Source organism: Gymnoscopelus braueri (assembly GCF_963280865.1).
Source record: "Gymnoscopelus braueri genome assembly, chromosome: 5".
NCBI classification, from domain to species: domain Eukaryota; kingdom Metazoa; phylum Chordata; class Actinopteri; order Myctophiformes; family Myctophidae; genus Gymnoscopelus; species Gymnoscopelus braueri.
Window position 1 is genome coordinate 36,982,219 of NC_137606.1, and position 22,110 is coordinate 37,004,328.

General features: G+C 43.3%; 1 protein-coding gene across 2 annotated transcripts; it reads right to left on the reverse strand.

Annotated features, from left to right (window-relative positions):
• Positions 1–1,141: 1,141 nt before the first annotated feature.
• Positions 1,142–21,742, reverse strand: strn4 (striatin, calmodulin binding protein 4). 2 transcript variants are annotated; one of them, XM_080428909.1, is made up of 18 exons: positions 21,270–21,742; positions 12,368–12,471; positions 12,171–12,247; positions 11,726–11,804; positions 11,243–11,428; positions 9,484–9,664; positions 8,899–9,055; positions 7,344–7,439; positions 6,669–6,787; positions 6,159–6,328; positions 5,857–5,904; positions 5,522–5,643; positions 5,149–5,316; positions 4,863–5,003; positions 3,999–4,097; positions 3,391–3,477; positions 2,134–2,318; positions 1,142–1,240 (listed from the first exon to the last, which is right to left on the reverse strand). In XM_080428909.1, the coding sequence occupies exons 1-17, from the start codon at positions 21,591–21,593 to the stop codon at positions 2,149–2,151; spliced, it is 2,328 nt and encodes a 775-aa protein (XP_080285035.1). In that variant the 5' UTR covers positions 21,594–21,742; the 3' UTR covers positions 1,142–1,240; positions 2,134–2,148. The 2 variants fall into 2 exon arrangements, with proteins under 2 accessions (XP_080285035.1, XP_080285034.1); XM_080428908.1 differs by having other exon boundaries at positions 6,159–6,334.
• Positions 21,743–22,110: the final 368 nt, after the last annotated feature.

Consider the following 22,110-nt stretch of genomic DNA (forward strand, 5'->3'; position numbering starts at 1 on the left):
ACATACATACATACATACATACATACATACATACATACACACTGTGGCACGCACACAAGACAAGCAGACATGTGAACGACACCAGCTCTCGAAACAGGAGACCGTATTACTCAAGACGTACAAATAGTGTGACTTAGTGTCCTGGCAATGAGGTTGAAATTAAAGCTATTTGTTAGGTGACTGGCTAGTTTTATGTCTCTCCGCACCCAAACGAAACCACGCCGATCTCCAGCCCCCGACTGCTACTTCCCCACATACACTCCTCCGGAGTCTTTGGAATGACAACAAATGGCTCTTTTCGTACAATGAGGGGTTAAACCCAGAACCTCCCATAACCTGTTTAGGTTTCCATTGTAACCAGAACCACCCCTGAAGGGGGAGGTACGTCCTAAAAAAAGAGAATCAAACTCACAAAAAAGCGTGAGTTTGTAGATCTGTCATTTTAGACACATGTTGAAAGTATACGTTCTGAATTCTGGGTTCTCAGAACTCTGGGTTAGTACCACCTCCTGAGCAGGGCCCAGACTGGGATCAGAGGAACCAAGCCGTAGCGTATGGAAACAAATCCAGAACCTGTGAATAAATGTTTCACAGCACGGCATGGTTCACAGTTTGTGTAGTCAAAAAGAGCCAAACATTGTTCTCCTGTGCAGCGGCTGGTCGGGTGGTCTCTGCACCGCCTACTGACTGTACTGTCATTAGGCGTGTCCACAATCATGTTAGCAACAAGTGAATGAAGCATAGCATCTACAGTATTGCGCCAAAATAAATGGTGTATAATGTGCGTTCTGTGCATATGAACGCGTGTGCGCACGAGCGCACAGGTCTCCTTCTGCACGCCCTGTGGGCCGTGCGAGCGGTTCCAAGCACACGACAAACTCATACAGTACATACACAGTGTCTTGTAGTAATCGTTAAGGGGCAGACGGGGGTAAAATCTAAAGTGAATCATTGTAGTGTAGAAAAGTGTTAATCCCAAACATTAAGAGTTGAAAACGGAGCAGCCGAGGAAGTTGAAGTTATATAAAAAGCGGTATGATTAGTATCGCAACGAGTCACTGAGGCATCATGGGAACAGCCAGGAATCGAGAGAAGTGGCGTCCTGTGGCGGTGAACCCAGCCAGTGGGGTGCAGGACAACATGGGTGTGTGTGTGTGCGTGTGTGTGTGTGTGTGCGTGTGTGGATGAGGTTTGTCCATTGTAGTCTTCAGTCTTTTGGCCCAAGTGTGGTTGTAGGACTCTGAGTAATAAAAAAACAAAAACAAAGAAAAGAAAAGATAAATAACTGCTGCAATTTTTACAATTTGGAGTCCTGAACATTTCTCTAAAACAGTGGCTTCTCAAACACGTCACATTTCATGTCAAGGACCGTCAAATTGATATGTATTTGGCCGCGGACCCCCACCTGAAAAAATATTTTGCCAGGGAATTGATTTGTGTAAAAAAAAAAGGGGATTTGTGGGGGAAAATATAAAAACTGTTACAATTATTCAAGATTTTTCTAAATGCTTAAAAAAAGTATAATTTAGGGTTAAAGCGGTAAAACAATTTTGGATGCTTTATTAACCTATTCTACTGGGGACCCCCTGGAACCCCCACAAGGACCCCGGGGGGTCCCCAGACCTCACTTTGATAACCACTGCTCTAAAGGCAAACATTACTTTAAGTACCACATCATCAAAAGCATTTATTGAACATGGTTATTGAAGTTTGCATTAAAATCTACTCAGCACTGAGTGCCACAGCACTCCAGTTACACAGATAACTGGCTCTATAGCACACTTCAACCGTACAAGGTTTTTATAGTTTTCCAATTATTCATTCGTTTTTATTTTTATTTTGTTTTGACTTCATTAGTTTCTACACTGGTTTTGCTGGTTTTAGTTACATTTTTATTTTGTGTGAAGACTTAAGTTTTAGTTTGGATTTCATAACTTTTAGCGTTTAGCTAAAATAGCAGAAGTTTTTCTATTTATTTATTATTTAAGTAAGTTTTAGTTTTTCTAATCACAGTTTCAGTTGGGTATAGCATTGTTCTTTTTCTATTTCAGTTAACTAAAATGTTTTGTCAACTCTAGTTGGAGTTATTTAGCTAGTTTTTAGTTAACTATAATAACCCTGCAAGCATCTCACCAGAGTGGTGTGTCGTCAGACGAAGATCTTGGCGAGTGCGTCGGCCCCGGCGCTGGCGATGAAGGGCTGTGAGGAGTGGAAGGCCACGTCGTGGATGGCCTCGTCGTGCTTCTTCCTGTGGGCCGTGATCTCCTGCACGCACGTCCTGTTGTCCAGCATCCACAGGCGCACCGAGCAGTCATGGCCTGCAGAGGGCGAGCGAAAGGGTGAAGCGGTGGCAGATATAGAGATCAGCATGGAACACAATAGGCTCTGTGCATAACCGTTAGTCGTTTCCTGTTACGGCACATTTTGTGGCTGGCCAGCAGGTTTGAACTGGAAACACATAATGACACCTTCACATGTGTTTCCAGTTCAAAAGTATGCCACCTTCTGGAAACCTACAGTTATGCACACAGCCTATTACAACAAAAGATCTCTTAACTTGACTTTGTTTCTCTTTTCTTCGCTGTGAAGGCGTGGACCCTGAATAAGCCCTTATGCTGGGCATCTTCCCTTTCCTGCATAAATGTATGTACATAGGTATGTTGTCCACAACTAGTTAACTGCTGCCAACAGCGCCGGCTAGTGGTTATAGTAGTCGACTAGCTGGTGAAACCCCTAACCTAAGCGTTTCAAAACAATCAATACTTCACAAGACAATCAGGGCTGGTCAGTACAGTAGTTTTTAATATTTGCTCTCCCTGGAGGAGTCCGATTCCAAAAAGAAGTTCAGATGAACAAGTTCCTATTACTGTATGGAAGCAGTGGTGGAAAAAGTACTCAAATGTTTAGATTAAGTAAAAGTATCAATACTGCAATGTAGAAGTACTCCGTTGCAAGTAAAAGTCCGGAATTAAAAATGTACTTGAGTAAAAGTACAAAAGTATTGGTATCAACATGTACTTAAAGTACCAAAAGTAAAAGTACTAAAATGTTTGAAAATAGCAGATCTACAAGCTCATCGCGACGCGTTGTGAGCTTGTAGATCGGCTATTTTCAAATAGCCTTGGTATAAAATAGGGCTAAAGTGGTTAATGTATGTTTTATAATGTAATAATTTATATCTACAAAGTAACTAAAGTTTTCAAATAATTGTAGTGGAGTAAAAGTACAATATTTGCCTCTTGAGATGTAGTGGAGTAGAAGTAAAAGTATAGACAATTGGAAATACTCCAGTAAAGTAAAAGTACCTCAAAATTGTACTTTAAGTACATTACTTAAGTAAATGTACTTAGTTACTTTACACCACTGTATGGAAGCCAGTCAGAAACTTACTGCCAGAGATGAGGTAAGTGCCTTTAGGGTCTGTTGTGAGACAGGTGACTGCATCCAGGTGGGCCACCATTGAATGAACCACTTTTCCTGGAAACCAATACATGAAAGCAGTTTCAGTCACATGCCACCACATCCAGGATAGGACTGTCTGCAACTATCCATTATTTTCTGAGCGATTACTTTTCTCAAATAAGTCATGTGTTCATTTTGTCGACTAAGACTAAAAGACTAAGGTTTTTGATATTTAGTCGACAAAGACTAGACTTAAGACTAAACAATTTCAGAAGACTAAAATAGGACCTAAAACTAAATGGTGCGTTATTCAAAAGACTAAATCAGAATTTGCTTTCAAAATTAACACTGGAATAAGTGATTGATTGAAAAGCATATTTTTATATATCAATGAATCAACATGGAAAAATGCTGTGATTTCCTAAATTGATTAGTCTGATTAACCAAAATGGCAAATCCGATCTACAAGCAATATTTTTGCCATTTTGAAAATCAATAACTGCTGTAACCCCTAATCCAGGAACAAGCTGATGAAAGGAGAAAAAAAAAACCTTATAGAATCACGGATAAACCAGCAGGCACACCAACACACACACCTGTCTTGTTGTCGAGGAAACGGATGGTGCGGTTCTCATGTGCTGTGATGGAGACGGGCTCTAATGGATGACTGACCACACGGTTTATCAGCTCGCTGCCTACAGAGGAACACAAACGCACAACAATGATCCCTTGAGCCCCTGAGATCAACAACAATAGAATATCTTGCCGTCGGGCAGAATCCTCCCACCTCCATATTCTAACTCTTTGTGTTTTTTCGTAAATTAACCCTTTAAGACCTGAAGCCGATTCTACATGTCTCCTAAATCCCAACAGTTTTCTGAAAAACATATGTTTCTATATCAGTGGTTCTCAAACTTTTTCATGTCAAGGACCCCCAAAATTATATGTATTTGGCCGCGGACCCCCACCAAAATATTTTTTTTTTAGATAAAAATATTCGCTTTACAAATATATGTATATTCAAAGATTTTCACGATTTTTCAAAAATAGCAGATCTACAAGTTCATAGCACGGCACTCGGTGCCGCGCTATGAGCTTGTATATCTGCTATTTTTGAATAGCCCAAAGTGTAAAATAATGCTTTTTAGCTCAAATCTAAAAATGACACAGTTCCAGGTCTTAATGGGTTAACACCCTACTTGATCATACTACAGTACAGCGTCATACAAAAACATGGCGTTTTTTTATTTGAATCATGAAAAGTAACAGTTTCGGACATACGAGGTTTCCACCCGACAGAGACGATATAATGTTGCTGAGATGAAGCGTATTATGAGAGACGGTTTCTACAGCACTGTATGGTTCTGAGGACAAAACGACAGTACGGGGTTAGAAAAGGTTAGTATTGTAAAGGGAGGCTAAATGACTTCACAGCATTCATTGTCATGTCCGAAACCTACCGTCCTTGGTCTGCGTGTCGAGGACCACGATGCTCTGCTCTGTGTTCAGGTCATAGAGCAGCGTCTCACCAACATCATACGACACCACCACCTGGTTGGGGTCAGTGGTGACAAAGGCCACCGAGGTCGGTGTGCCGTGCTCTAGGAGAGGACACAAAGAGACAGGGGTCAGGACACCACACGATGTAGAGAAACAAAGTGCATGCACACATGCCCGACTGCCCGCACACACTCACACACACACACACACACACACGAGACACCACCACCACACAAACACTGGTACCTTTCTCCTTGTTGAACACTGACAGACAAGGAGCTGAGTTCTGGGGGTCCCAGATACGGACGGTGCCATCGGCTGAACAGGAGGCCAGTCGATGGTGGGCTCCCGAGTACGCCAGTCCCCACACACTGTCATCATGACCCACAAGGGTACTGCTTTCAATGCCAGGGTCTGAGCACACGCACACACAGAGATATATAAGAAACACAACAAACATTCAGCATGTAAACTAACTAACAAATTATCAACCTTAACATGTTCTGTTACTTTGTATTAATAAGATTATGTAAACTACCAGAATTCCAGAAGGGGAAGGTTAAAAAAAGACATGAACCAAACAAAACATGACTTAATGGCAGGGCGGTACAGAACTCACCATAGTTGTCATAAGGATCCACGTTGAGGTCTGGGATCTTCCAACCTCTGATGGTTCCGTCCAGACCTCCGCTGTAGCATGACTCTCCATCGTCTCCCATGGCCAGAGAGAGGACAGCCCCACTGGACATACCACAGAACAATGCATGTATGTAGGGGTGCCACAGTTCATAGCACTAATCCATTTGAATTGGTTATATAAAAAAACGTCTACAAGCCCACAACGCGCCCCATCGCGACGCATTGTGAGCTTGTAGATCTGCTATTTTCACTCTTTTCGCAGGATACTGTTGTGCAACACAGTAGGAAATAACATTTGTGTGAGTCTCTGCTCACCTGTGAGCTCTAAATGTGTAGATGGGTTCAACGTCCAGCGCAGCATTCCTGTAAGAAGACCAAAGTGCTTTAGTTTTCCATCAGCCCTGCTACTACCGTTGAGTTAACCATTTTCAGCCAGGCAAACCTTCTTATTTTGGGCATGTCATTATAGTCAAGTAATTCAAAAAAAAAATTATCCCACATTTTCAAATTGATTTCACTTGGGAAAAAAAAAGAAGAAAAAAAGAAAACACTAATCAGTGGTCTCCAAAATCTGCATCGGACCCAAAACGGTGGCCTGGGTGACTAGGGATCCTTACTTCTTGGAGTGCATGGCCTTGTTGAGGTTCCACAGTTTGAGCGTTCCGTCCTCGGAGGCTGTGAGCAGCACGGGCTGTTCGGGGTGAAAGGTCACAGCACGGATGGCATCAAAGTGGCTACGCAGCGTGAAACGAGGGTTCCACGTCTTCTTGAACTCCTCACGGTTGTCCTGCATCTGACAGCGCGCACACACACACACACACACACACACACACACACAAAGAGAGTGATCAGATATTTTAGGATGGGGGGGCTATGCGAAGATTCCGAAAGTCGATCTACAAGTTTGCAATACGTTGCAATGTGACGCACTGTGAGCTTATAGTTTGGCTATTTTCGCTATTGTTGCATGACACCTTTAAGCGCTTAATCAGAGTTTTTTCACCTTGATTCAATTTAAATGATAAAAATTGTACTTCTTTGTTATTCTATGAATCAAAAAAGCAATCAATAGAATAATCACTGAGATCAAATAAACAGTTACAGCCCTAATAAATAAGTCCACTCACATCCATGGAGAGGTCATTGTCATTGTTGACAGTGAGGTCAGCCAGCTCGCCCAGGTTCATGTCGGCTCCGGCCACGGCGTCCATGATGAAGACGTCAGAGGAGAAGCCCAGAGCGCCACCTGCAGGTTCCAGAGAAGGGGGAGGGAGAGTGCAACGGTCACTGCTGTCGCTCCGCAGCAACAATACCACCATTCTTTATTACATCACGCTGTCGAACAGACACACTCAGATGTTAGGCTAAGTTTTAACCATATGAACCCTAATGTCCCTATTCTGGGGGCGAAAACCCGGCAAAAATAGCCGATCTACCAGCTGACAATGTGTCCCGTTGTGAACTTGTAGACTGGATATTCTTGGCGAAGAGATTTGGTGTAGAGGGTTAAATGAAGGTGGTCAAGTATAGAGCCCTGAGCAACACTAGTCAACAAAGTATATAGAGTTTAAGTGCAACTTCCCTCATCTTCTGAGGAGGAATTTAAGTCTCCTTTAAATTAACTTAGAAAAAACAGAGAGATAAAGAGAGAGAATGCAAGACAAACCAAAACGATAAATGCTAAGAGTCAACATGTGATCTACAACCATGCGACTAGGAGACAGGGGAGAGTGAAGAGGAGTATTTGTGATGGAAGAAGGGGGTGGGGGGGGTCCTACACTGTAGGGATGGGGGATTCTTACCTTCCCCGGAACGAGCTGGTCCTGATACAGAGGGGGGTGGGCAGGGTTTGGGAGGGAAGTCCGACATCATGCCCTGTAACTTGTTCCTGCGGTTTTCTGAACCCGGCAACGAGAGAGAGAGAGAGAGAGAGAGAGAGAGAGAGAGAAGGAGAGAGAGAGAGACGGAGAGAGACACAGAAACAGAGTGTTGTGTGTGTGTGTGTGTGTGAGAGAGAGAAAAAGAGAAACACACAGTCATGCAGAGAGATAAGAGTGAGGACAGAGAAGGGAGAACAGATGGAAGCGAGACCAAGAGAAACGGACCCGTAGGGAAGACAAAGGCACAGAGGCAAATTATGGTACAATTTATACTGCACAGGAATAGAAATACATGTGGAGATGCCTGGAATATGTCAACTATGATTGAAAAGGAACAGATAGCGAAACGGGAAAATATAAATAAAAGGGGGTGAAAGACGGTAAATGTGCCTCAGAGTATCTAAATTGTACGGGAAAGCCTCATTAATACTGCATCTCATGATGGTGTCACTCACGGATTTTCACATTTTAACAGATTTTCAAGCTGACAGCTAACAATGCTGGCGGGCATTCGGGTGGCGCAGGGGGAAAAGTTCCTGAGCACCACTGCAGAGACGAGGGGTTTGATTAGTCCACGGTGCAACCGGCTTGGCCAGGCACTCCAACACACACAACTGGCCGTGGTTGAGGGCGGGAAGCCGGCATGGGAGGGCGATCTCTGTCACTACATTAGTGACTACAATAGTTTGGTCAGGGCAGCTATTTGGCCCTCCCAGTGAAAGTCCTCACCAGTGAAAAGAACCCGGACACGTGGTTGTCTGCACCATCCGCTCAAAAAAGATCACCAGCACACACTTGAATTCCTTTTAGGATCTGTTATTTATTGATGACCCGGTAGCAATTCAAGACACAGGCGTTTCGGCCCACGGCCTTCCTCAGTGGCTGTGGGCCGAAACGCCCGTGTCTTGAACTGCTGCTGGGTCATCAATAAATAAGAGATCCTAAAAGGAATTCAAGTGGGTGCTGGTGCTTTTTTAAGCAAGCGTTTCATGCCAGAGCGTGAACTGAAACTTTTTAACTGACAAGTGCTCGCAGTCTCTTTTTTAAGTTATCCCGTCTACACCTCAAAGGGGGAAAAATCCAATCAATCATTAGCCGTTAGCTTAAAATCAGTCGCTTTCAGTGAGTAACACCATAGTGCAAGGAAGTATATCTGAGGCTGAGGACAGACAACATGCACAGTGTCCTTTGAGCATGATCTCTGACCAAAAGAGACTCACAGAGAAAACAGGAGTGAAATCACAGCTGAAGAGCGACAGGATCGACAGAGTTCATGAAACAGGCACAGAGAGACGAGTGCTTGGGAATGACAACAGTTTTATTTGACAAAAAAGAGGAGATGCCAGGACAATAGCGAGAAAAAGATGGGGGGAGGGCAAGAAGAAGGAGGGGGGATAGATATATACACTGGTGGCAGTGATGGAGGCAGTGGTGCCAATGCTGGCGGCAGTTGGCGTTTGCTACGGCAACAGCGTACCTAACTCCCGTCCGTCCCCTGAGATCCGGGCCTCTCCCGCACCCTCCCCCTCCTCCCCCGAGCCCAGGAAGTCAAACTCGCTGAGCGCGTCCTCCGAGTCGTCCTCGTCCTCATCGTCCTCGGGGTCCAGCTCTGTGGTCATGGCCTCCGAACCCATCTGCAGGGACAGGACCATGCAAGTATGCAAGAGAGGAACACACAGACGGAGGGGGGAGATTATTGAGGAGTCCTGGACATAAATGTATTTTTTCTTACGCTCATTTTATATCTGCTTCAATGTTTTATGTATTATTTATTTTTATCATTATTATTATTTGTCATGTCTTCGCGCTTTTTTGTTTGCCATTCCGTCTATTAACATACAGTGCTTTTCATTCATGCTTAATATACAAATATTGCCACACTTCCATGGTAACGGACATGCTAATCTAGTCTAGATAACATCACGTTACCTTTAGTCATCCTTTTCATTGTTAACCATTGACTAATTGCATTATTAAGATACATATTGCTTTAAATAAAAGAAAGTCCTTCTCAAGCCGACCTTCAGCTTGTACAAGTCTTCCTTCATGACAGTAAACATACCTTGATGACGCGGGACTTTTTGTTCTTGCGTGGACCGTCGATGCAGTCCGTGGCCATGCCTTGGAAGTCATCTTCTTCGTCGCTGTCATCCTCATCGTCATCCTCACAGCCATGCAAGAACGGGATCTTGTCGAGAACTGAGCCACCCAGACGCTCCTTAGAGCTTTCTTTCCCCGCGTTCCTAAATGTGTACACACACATACACACACTTTAACCCCTCTGCTCCCCAATGCACAAAGTATGTGGTTAAATTAACCACTTAAACCCTACAAAACATACTTCGTACAGAACCTTGCTAAGTTATTTACTTCGGGTCATCCCTATGTTCCCCAGGTTCTATGTTCCCCAGGTTCTATGTTCCCCACTTACCTTAGGTTTAGGGTTTAGGGTTAGGTAAGCGGGTAACATAGAACCTCGGGAAAATAGATACGCTCCCCCTCCTTTCTTCCGTCTACACCAAATATCTTTGCAACGTGTCGTGACGCGGTGTGTTGTGAGCTTGTAGATCTGCTATTTTTGCCGAATGTTTGCCTATCATGACATGCCGAGAATAGTTAATGTAATATAATGTATGTGGTTAAAAAGGCAGCGGATGAGAGGAGAGTCTGCTGCACACTGCAAACTGCTCCCTTACAGTGTGTTCAGACTGCCTGTGACAAAGCAACAAAACATCCAAGCGTGGCCAGCTACATTGTCGTTGATTCGCTGTTGTGTTATTCAAGCACTCGTACCTCCACCCTCCATCAAGCTGCAGCTTTTTTTTCATCAGTGTCCCAGAAAAGTAAAAGGGTAGGGTTAAATAGCACAGGGTATGGGCTCAGGGCAAAAATTGGTTTTTCTTCCATTTTACGGAACAGAACTGGAATTAGGAGAAGACAGAAGAGAAGTGGCAACGGTGAAACAAAAACATATGATTGGCTGATGCTTCACCACGTCACTGGAGTCAGTGGAGTGCTGAAAGAAGTTGAAGCCAGCTCGGCTTTGATTTGTAGCGTGTCACGCCCATCATGCAGTGGTCAAGTGTCAGGCCTCAGTTTGTAGCTTCGTGTCGCTGGTTTCCACTAAAAATGACTTGTAGCCTGTTGCCTTGTTGCCGCCAGTCTGAACACAGCATTACAGAATGTCAGATTTATGACCGCAGGGTCAAGTAAGCGCAGTGTTTAATGTCAACGGCCATGCAGCTGCCCACATGCCTTAACCCAAGCTGTGTCAAAGAAATGACATCATAGTTCTAAGAAAAGGAGAACACCACACCAGTTTTCATGAGAGAGTGGGTGTGTGTGTGTGCGTTACTTACACATAAACTGAACTTTATTTTATTTAAACAATTAAGCCCTATAACAATTTTCTAAAATAGCAGATCTCAAGTTCACAAAGCATCGCAACACGTTGTGACCTTGTAGATCTGCTATTTTAGAACGTTTGTTTTTTGTTTTACTTTTGAAAATTTCCACCCATAATGACATACAAAAAATAGGCAGACCAGGTTGAAAGTGGTTAAAAATCTAAACACATAGGTTGCATGATTGCAGATACCGATGTTGTCAAAAAAGTCAAATAATGGCAGAGTGAACACATTTTTGCTGTTTCATTTGTTCGATGATTCAATGATATATAAGAAATGAACAAAATATATATTTTTAAAAAAAACTCTCTGCGATTATTCAATTAACCTACATGAGCAAGATTAAGCCGGTTATCGGTTGTACATATTCAATATATTTGGGGTTAATTGCCCAGCCCCAGACTGGAGTCTCACCTCTTAATCTGCTCCTCTATCTGTCTGACCAGCAGGGACTCCCCCCCTGCCAGGGGTTCAGGCTCTGGTGGGGGGTCGCTGGGCGGGGGGCCGTTAGCCTCAGGGCTGCTCCGGCCCAGTAGGGAGCGCACACGCTTTGAACGCATGTCCAGGATGGTGTCCGAGTAGCCCACCTCCTCCAGGTACCTACACACACGTTTGTATTACTATACTTGTGAGGACGTCTGTTTTATTAATACAGTTTTTACAGTTTTTTTGCAATTTCTAATCCCAAAGCCAAAAATAGTTGATTTAATCAAATTCAACTATACTTGTGGGGACATTTGACTCATTTGAAGTATAGTAGTATAGTATACACACACACACACACACACACAGAAACACACTAATTAGCCAAGCTAATGTACACAAGGTGTACGTATGTACACCAGATGGAACACAAGTGCAAGTACATCATGTCGATAATAAAAAAGGAAGGCTTACTTGCGTAGTAGCTGACGGCCCTCTTTCCAAGACATCTGATTGGCTTGCTCAGAATCTGACTCAGCAGGCCCATTGGGTACTACGGGAACAAGGAAGAACTGGTCATGATATATAAGAAATACTAATATTATAAATGATGAAAAAAAAGTCCTGCTTCTCGATTATTCAATTAACCTACATAAGCCAGATTAAGTCAGTGACTGTTCTTAATATCTTTTTCGATATGTTTTTGTCTAATTGCCCAGCCCTACAAGGACCACAAATGTAAACACATTAGGCCAGAATTCAGGTTGTGTGGCCAGGGATAACAGAGAGAGTGAAACCTATGATCTGAATAGTCATGCTTACAAATGATCTAATTGGGCTACTAGCCAGTGAAACAACGGTGACATTAAACTGTTCCTCATTTTGCTGAGGACCCTCTGGGGTCCACTGTAATACATACGTTGTTCTGCCTCCGTCTCGGGCTTCTTGTCTCCAGGACTCTGGTCACCACCAGTCTTCAGCTTCTGGTGCTTGGCCCTGCAAAGCACACAAAACGCCACACGGGGGCAGCATTACAAGAGAATTCCTCTAAAAAGGAAGACATCCAAAGCATTTCCATACATACAGAATGCATATTTGTGTGTGTGCATGTCTAACCTCTCCTGTTTGAGAGCATATTCCAGCATCTTGATCCGTCTAACCAGGTCCTGCTTCATGTTTTCCTGCCCTTTCCTCTCGCCTTGAAGGAACGCCACCTGAGCCTGAAAATACACACAAACAAACAGATACAGAGCAAAAGAGAGGTTGGTAATGGTAAGGCACATATCCACTGAATGCACACGTACACGTTAACCCAGTTTAGAATATCACATCTGCCTGAAGCTGTTGAAAAGCAGACATCGTTTCATTTAGTGGTGCAAACTAAATGGATTTAATTTATTATAAAAACAATCGATTGAAATATAATAATAAAATACTGTACTGAAATCTACTAGCTCAAATTGTGAGCTTGTAGACAGGCTATTTTCTATAGTTTTGCACATTGTACAACAAATGATGAAATAGGACATAAGTGGTTCGCTCTAATCGATTTAGTCGATTCATTGATACTGTGTATATATAAAATATTTTAAAAAACAAGCTTCTGGATTATTCAAATAATCTGAAGAATTAGACAGAGAATCGCTAAGAAAATAATCGATTGTTGCGGCCCTAGTTTCATGCTCACTATAGAGTTGTTTATTTGATTCATGTCAACAAAGTTTCACATAAAGAGAGGGTAGGATTTAAGGTTGAATTCTCCGAAACCAAAAAGGAATAAGTAGAGGGTGGCTGTTTATTTTTAAACTCCTGACCGAGCGAGCTCTCACCACACACACACATCTGCAGCAGAGAGGATAAACACGTCCTGGCCTCGCTCGCTCACATACCTACTCTCAAGTCACATCCTTCCTCTCTCTTTGCTTCCTTGCTCCAAATTTCCTTCCTTTTCCCTTTTCTGTGAGCTGATGGGAGACGAAACAGAAAGCTGTGTGTGTGTTGTGTGTGTGTGTGTGTGTGTGTGTGTGTGTGTGTGTGTGTGTGTGTGTGGCTGTGTGCCACTGGTCAAACTGGTCGATATTCGGACCCACCACAGAGAAGGGAAGTAGGGAGGGAAAAGGATGCAATTTGAAGACGACAGGAAACAACTGGGCCTTAAAGCTGTTATGAACATTCTTCAGACTACTGTTTCTCAACATTGGGTCCGGGGACCACCAGCGGTCCAAATGGACCCTTACAGGTACAGAATTTGGTTCCAATGGTACACAGGATTTTACAGTGTAGATTGGGACAGAGATTTTTATGGTAACAAATGGGGGTCTGTGGCGTGGACTAATTCATATCAAACTGGGGGTCCTTGAAATTTAAAAGGTTGAGAATCACTGCCTTAGATGTCTCCTCCTGTGACCTGCTTGAAGGATCTGAACAGACATGGATCCTTGAAGGACCCTGGAAGGTGGGAAGGTGGTATATTATTGGGTTCAATTAATTTCTCCTGTCAACACCTTAAACCTGCTAGCAATCAGGTGACATCTGAAGACAGAGGGGTGACTAAACCACAGTATATGAACTAAGTTCTAGTACAAGAAACCAAGAGAAGGGTTTGTAGCAGTCCAGCGGCAACATGGTGCCCTCTTCTGGTCGGGGTGAGATACATGCCAGGAACCACAGTGAGTCCAGTTCAAAAAAAGTAGGTTAATGAGGAACCCTCGCTCCAGATAAGCTTTTCATCTCTATCTGAACTCTGTCAGTGGAAGGGACAATGATTGGGCAGATGCCATCGCCATCGTCGTCTCCATCTCTCCTCGTTTGACTTTGTGTCCATCTCCCTGCCTCGCTCACCATGCCTTGCCAGCTCCCTCTGCCAAGCGGAGCTGGACGCTTCCACTCCACTCATTTCACAGTCCATTTACCCTCTGCATGCCTGTGTGCGTGCGTGTGCGTGCGTGTGTGTGTGTGTGTGTGTGTTTCTGCTCCCATACTCGCATGCAGTCCCCTAAAAATGGAGCAGCCTAAAAAGTGCCATCTCATGGGACAAGCACTCGGTCTACATGAGAGTACAGTCAATCATCCAGGACAACACACAGTCACACACACACACACACACACACACACACACAGTGTCATGTAACCCACTACACAGGCTACTGAAGGGTGGAAAAATATGCTTAGCAAACCTCACTTCTGCCGATGGTGAGCCATCCTGCTTAATGCAGCATGGTTTTACACGCTAATCTAAGCATCCCGGAGATCCCCGTCAAAGTCGGCATGTCAATGATGATGTGTGCCTGATCCAAAAGCTCTTTGGATAGAAATAGCTTACTAATGTCTACCCTAACTGAGGTCATACTGAATGACAAGCCTCCTGAAAGTAAAACATGAACACGCCACAAGATCTAATAATGCCGTTTACTACAAGGAGCATGTTGCTCACAGATTGAATTTTCAACTACCCACCTACGGGAACTGCAAATAACCAATAAAGAATCACATCTGTGTTGTACTGTACAAGAGGTTCGGGCCGCTACGCAGCCCTCACATCTAGTAGCCTACAATATAGGCTATATACTATTATTTGAATTATTGTGGTCATGCACATGGCTACATATTTAATGACAAATACGATGCAACAACAGAGGACGCACAACAGATGAGCACACACGTACACACACAGTCTGACTGGCCGTGCACGTGATTTTACACACACACACACACACACAGGCCTTTAAGATGAGATGAAGTACGCTAATGTCATTTTAATAAGAATATGAGAAGGGCTACTTGGGGGCAAGTATATTGCACTAGCGTAGATTCAAAGAAAGAGCAGGGATCGTGGAATGTATCTAGCTTGACAGTGGGACAAGCTATAACTCGCTTTCTCACTCACTCATTCCCCACCACACAGACACACGCACACAGATAACCATCAAACACCCCTGAATGACATTGTCACACTGTGCTCTGTGTTCCTTGAGAGACAAGTTCCCACCAGCCTTTTCCTACACTGGCGCCCAATAATCTCACAACTTTGACATGGCTTCAGTTCATTGGTCAAACAAGATGGCAAGTCGCATACAACAACACAGGCGTGCATACATACCCACTTACACATAACAGTGAGCACACACGTGTGTGTGCAAGCACAAAAACGAGCATAGGTCAAATAGTAAGTAATAGTAACGAAGTAATGGCTTTGTCAGATATGTTAAGTTGAGGCATGACTGTGTCGTTATGTTTGTACCACATGCCTCACCATGTTGCGTAATTGCCATCCTCAACCATTCCATCATGAATCACAATTATCTAAAGGGAGTGTTAAGAGAGTTAAGTGGTGTTTTCCGTTAAAATAAGTGTTCAATAGCTCTAAAGTCTGATAGTTATCATTGCTACAGAGTTTTTGTTCAACAGGGGTCTACCCATCTCTCTCCAGCTCATTGGTAAACAGAAAATACATTTTCAGGTTGGGAAACCAATTTCATCCAAAATGAGAGAACTCAGACAGATAAACAAGTGAAATCGGTGAAACAAGAATAACTAGCAGACAAATTTGAAACTGGGACGCTATAACATTGAAGCTGAAAAATGGGTTCTCTCTCCTGATTGGATGAAATTGATGACCCACCTGAAAATGAATTTTCTGTTTATTGAAGTACTGGAAAGATGGGGAGACCTCTGTTACTGAACAGTGAACACTATAGCAATGATTACACCTTTAATATTGATCCTCTCTTTTCTCCTCCATCCATTTCCTTTCTTCGACTACACAATAGTGCTAATAGGACTGAATGGGTAACATAAGTTAGACTCATTTATCTATCCAAGCACATCACTACTTATGAGGCTAACTCAAGGGCAGGAACAAAGTACGAAGATGGATGTAGAAAGATGAGAAGGGTGTATATGAAATGCTGAAACCAGGGCTGGTGATTCAATCAATACAATACACCAGTGGTTCTCAAAATGTGAGAACCACTGCTCTACACAACATATCACTTGTTTAACAGTGGCAATAGAGTAACATCAATGAGATTCCATATAACTCTACGGGGTTATGCCAAAACGATATATGAGCCATAGGCTAAAATCACTGACCATATTAAACGGTGGCCATTTTGCTCTTACGTCCTACTCAGGGGGTGGGAAACCCCAGCCTGTGGTGGGTGACTGTATAGACAATGCTGAGTGGACACAAAGTAAAAGGAAACGGTGACTAATCTCTGGTTGGTTCTCTGTAACATTATAACCTGGTTGGTTCCCTGTAACTTTATAGTGTATAATGTGTTATTTGGGTTCTGTAGATGAACAAATTAAAACTAAAACTGAGAAAGCAACCTCGTTGAGAGCAAACCTGCCATACTACAGGTGGGCGATATGGACAAAATCAACCACAATATTTTTGACCAACTATCTCAATATGGATATTGTGATTTGTGACGATACTGTGGGCATGACTATTGGAGCTTTCACAAAACATTTAGATAAATAGGCATAATCAGTAATTACAATATAATAACTAAGTGAGTAAAGACAAATAGAGCAGCTAGAACAGTTAAGTTTACAGAAAGAAAATTACATAACTTTACTGTAATGCAGCCTTTAAACCCAGAAAAAGACAACATTTAGGCCAATGCCATATCACAATATTATGATAATAATACAGTCTCATAACATGATATCAATAAACTGTATTGCCCAACCCTACATCATTGTAATTCCATTTGATCTCTGTATCCTGCAGGTGACTGTTGGTCTAGGGGTGCAACGGTTAATTGAACTAATCAATGATCAATAATTTAATAAAATAATCTATTGATAATCGCTCCCTGTTTTTGGCACGTCATTACTTAGAGGCGAAAAGTTTTAGTAGTGAAAATAGCCGATCTACAAGCTTGCAACAACACCTTGTGAGCTTGTAGATCGGCTAATTTAACTATTTTTGCACGACGCCGTTGTGTGATGAAGTACAAAATGAAGCTTATGTCGATTTGTTGATCAATATATTTTTGAATGGCTTCTAGATCACTTGATTAATCAAAAAAGAATCAATAGAATAATTGGTAAGAAAATAATCTGTAGTTGCAGCCCTAAGTTGGTCCACATAGCCTACCAGCGCTAACCTTTTCAGAGCCTGTGGACCGCTGAGGAGAGCAGACACATTTAGCCTACTCCGTCAGAACAGAACCACTCTCCTGCTATCAGAACAGGGTCAAGGGCGGCTTTCCTTTCCTCCACATCTCTTCTGCTGGCCTCCCTCCATCCCTTCATCTCTGCATAGCCCAGGAGAGAATCAATGAGCCAGCAAGTAGAGCACTCAACTTTTCTGGGACAGTGTTTTTGGAATCAGAGTGCGTTTAAGAGTGTGTGTATGAGAGAGACAGAGAGACAGAGAGAGAGAGAGAGAGATTGGGACATCACAGAAGTTACTGCTTACTGCCTGTGTATGTTTGGATGAGCCTCTACCAACATGCAGTCGAGTCAAAAGACATGAGAAGTAATCCATTAGAGTGCTATGCTAAACAAAGAGTGCCGAGAATGAATAACTAAATAGCACAGACTTTTTCAAAGCTTTGCAGAGTTGTATGAAAAGAAAGCCAGGTCTAACTGACACACACAGAGAGCATGTATCGCACTCACTATACACCTCTGTGTTAATGGACTCGTACAGGCTATAAGCTTATGAGGGCTGCAAGTGTGTGTGTGTGGGCAAGTGGCCCGTACTGTATGAGTACAGTACATAAGGATGTCATATTGTGTGTCGTTGCTGGGAGCACAGGGCTATTAATTATTAGACACACAAGTACCCAGAGGCCCGCTTGGCCACACTCAACAGGAAGTGATGTCATCTGGGTCACCAGTATTCTATGCTGTGATACTACTGATGTCACTAATGCATCTAAATGTGTCTGAATAACACGTTTGTCTTTTAACCACAAGAACCCTGGCGTCACTATTCTGGGTAAAAAAATGGCAGGTGCTCTGTCCTCTAATGTGGTACTGTCATCATAATGGTGACACTAAAAAGCATTTGGCCAGCAACCTAATGAAAAAAGATTCCTCAGACTTCATATTGTCATAGCATGAGAAAATGTGTGTATATCCAACAGGGAATTAGCTTGAACACAAACATTGCTTAAACCATCTCAAAGTTGTGTGTGTGTGTGTGTGTGTGTGTGTGTGTGTGTGTGTGTGTGTGTGTGTGTGTGTGTGTGTGTGTGTGTGTGTGTGTGTGTGTGTGTGTGTGTGTGTGTGTGTGTGTGTGTGTGTCTGGCCCTGGCCACCTGTCGCTCTTGCTGTTGTCCCACCTGACCCAGAGAGGGGTGTGGCTTCCATGCCTGGCCTGTCACTGGAGACATTTGACCACAGGTGTTAGTTTTTTAACGACCTGATCCGCACCAATAAAAAAAAGAAATGCCACATGCACTATTGCACTCACTGTTCGTGCATCATATGCTCTGTCACACTGTACTGTGTAACATAAGCGCATGTGACCTATAAAACACAGACACAACTACGCAGAATCCAACAGTGACGGGCCAAGACAGAGAATGATCTCCCATTAGTGTAACTGCCAAATTTTGCAGCCCACGCATTCACTTTCTTGGGTGACCCAAGGTCACCCAATTCAAACATAAACAAATGGGTCGCCCCATCAGCAAAAATTTAAAAAAGCAGTGGCGCCAGCAACATGTTTTGATTCTCTTGGTGATTGACTAACCTCTTGATATAAGGACAAACACCCTGACCCAACACAAATGGTTTTTAAACAATATTTGCTGTATTGGCTTGTTCAGTTTATGCAGGAGTAAAGTAAGGTTCCACACAGACTATCTACAAATTAAACTCTAAGAATGTATGTGCATAATATGCACATACATTATAATGTTATAAAAATCGCAGATTGTCCCTTCTTGCATGCACATTTAATGCCTAAAGCTACATGTGTGAGCTATGAACATGCATGTGCCTCTAACTCTATAGCACACAGCTGCAGTATGCTAATGGTCATACCGAGTGAGCCCAACATGCATGTTAGCAATATAGATAGGACTGTGTGTGTGCTTGTGTGTCAACAGTCAGTATATCTGACAGTATGCCCAATGTTAGCAGTCAGTGAGTATCTTTATGTTAGACAAACCAGTGGTTTAACATGGCTGCACAATGCATTACTCTCTTAATTTTAGTTTAGGACATGGTGACTGATAATTCGAAGACAGACACACACACACACACACACACACACACACACACACACACACACACACACACACACACACACACACACACACACACACACACACACACACACACACACACACACACACACACACACACACACACACACACACACACACACACACACAGCTTCCAACATCTCCGCTCATCCACATGTCCGTCTATAAAAGCAGTGAGCATACAGCACAGTCACTTTGTTATTGTTCATCCATATTTTATCATGCTTCTATTTATAACTACCGTCCATGGCTTTGAGTTGAAGGAAGAGAACGAGGCACAGACAATCAGCCAGTGATATGATGATTCTTCAGAGCTAATACAACTTTATGGAAACCCTAAGATAATATTGCAGTAAAGCAAACTGTGGTTACCAGCGAGACAGAGGGCTGAGGTCATTGAAAATTAAGAAACACACTTGGGGAGAGGGAACTTTGTCTGTGTGCAATGCATAACCTTTGTTTATCCAAGGAAGGTGTGATTATCATGCCTTGCTTTTTTCTTGCAACGCCCTGCACACACCTGCTGGGAGTCACCTAGCAAAACTACTGTCTTCAGTCTTTTTAGCAGCTCTACTTGAGCCACTGGTTATTAAATGCCTTCCTCAGAGGCATGTAAATCACTGTTTTGATGAAAGCAGAGTGCATCGCTCATTCTCATTCACTCTGTACAGATTTAGGAATTTGAACCTAACGCTCTTGTCTTGTGGTGAACAACCCTGCCTCTCCAGCGGTGTTGTTTGGCTACAACCATGTGTATGGTACAGTACAGTATACATACCACAATACCTCATGTTTTAGGTGTAGTGACTGAGGATGTTATATTCAGAATTGTTGTAACTGACAAGTCAGGATGTGCTCAGCTCAAAAAGCCTGGACAGAATCCCTCAAAGATAAACAACAGACATGGTGCTGTTGAACTATCACAGCCTGACTGACTCCTGACTCTTCCATCGGTGTGAAAAGCTGCATTGAACTGAAGCACAGATCCATCCAGGTGTGATTTGGTCCTCACATTGACACACACTTAATAACAAGAGACTTCAATAATTGTCCCACTGGGCTTCAACTATCTGGACAAACCATGTGTTCTCAACTTCTAACATCGGTCAAAATAATACTGGTAGGCTAACATACAAATCAAATCATGCATATATTTTTTATATTTACGTATTTGATATATAATAACCTTGTCATAGAAGGCTATACAGCTGTAATGTTAGCTACCTAGCATCATGTTATCCTGAACCAGCCTGGAGGAGAGACTGAAAGGGGGACAAACCTTGCAGGAATAATCACTTTGGTTTGTGGATCAATTGAATAACCTTTATTCTCAGTGTTGCCAGGTCTGCTATTATAAGCGACTTTGGGCTTGTTTAAAAAATGTTAATAATAATATTTAGTTTTTTGTTGTATGTGTATTTTTTGCTGTTGTGTGTGTGTTGCTGGCACAACATATTATGTTGTGCCAGAGAGACCCCCATACAAGAATTTGTGGATTTGAAAATATTCCTAGATTTTCACTTTTTTCTCCAAGATTGTTCTTTGAAAATAGCAGATCTACAACCTCACGTGAGCTTGTAGATCGGCTATTTTCAAATGGTAAATGTATATATATATAGGATTAGAGAGTGCTCATGTAGCTTCTTTTGGGCTTGTTTTCATAGACCTGGTTGCTTATTTCTCTCGCACAATCTGGCAACACGGTTTATTCTCCCAATCTCCTGCATGTTGCAGCAGCGCAAACGAAACGGGAACAAACAAAACGCTGAACTAAACTAGTAAATTACCCTGAGCTCGTCTCTCTCGGCCTCCCAGCGGTATTTCTCGGCCTGGAAACGTCCCCACTCGTACTGGATGAAGTGCAGGATCCCGGGCAGCGACAGGCCCACGTCCCCCCCGTCCTGCGGTTCCCGTTGCAGCGATGACCCGGCAGCCATCGCCCCGGCCGCCGCTGCCGCGGCTGCTGCTGCTGCCGTAGCCGCCTGACCGAGCGCCGCCTTCGGCCCGTTCGGGTTGCTGCGCCCCGCCACGCCGCCGCCGTTACCCCCTCCTCCGGAGTTCTGGTGGTTGTTCGGTCCGCCGGCCGCCCCGCACGATCTGTCCGCCTCCATTTTGCCCGTTCGACGCTGTCTGTCGGCCCACACACAGGACAAGGAGGTGGAACCAAGGCAGAGAGGATAATAATAACAACAACGACGTCCCCGTCCGTCTGCCTTTCAGACCCAGCAGCACTTCTCCCACTCCAGTCTAAACCCCCTTTCTTCCTTTGCTCGTTACGTATAAAATCCCTATTCACTCGCGACATACGACACTTCCGTTTCACAGCCAGTGTTGCCAGGTTTTGAGAGAGAAACAAGCGACCAGGTCTATGAAAACAGGCCCAAAAGAAGCGACTATTAGGCCACACGAGCACTAACCTACCTACCTGTATAATATATGCATCGGATTTGAAAATAGCATAGAAAAAAATGTTATAGAAAAAAAAATTACATTTGAACACAAATCTGACAAAATATTTTCAGATGGGGGTCATATTAATTTGGGGCTGTTGTGATTTCGGATGACCAACCATGTGGTCACTTAAGAGTCTCCATCTAACTAAGGGTGGTGAGTGATGTTTCTGTTCAG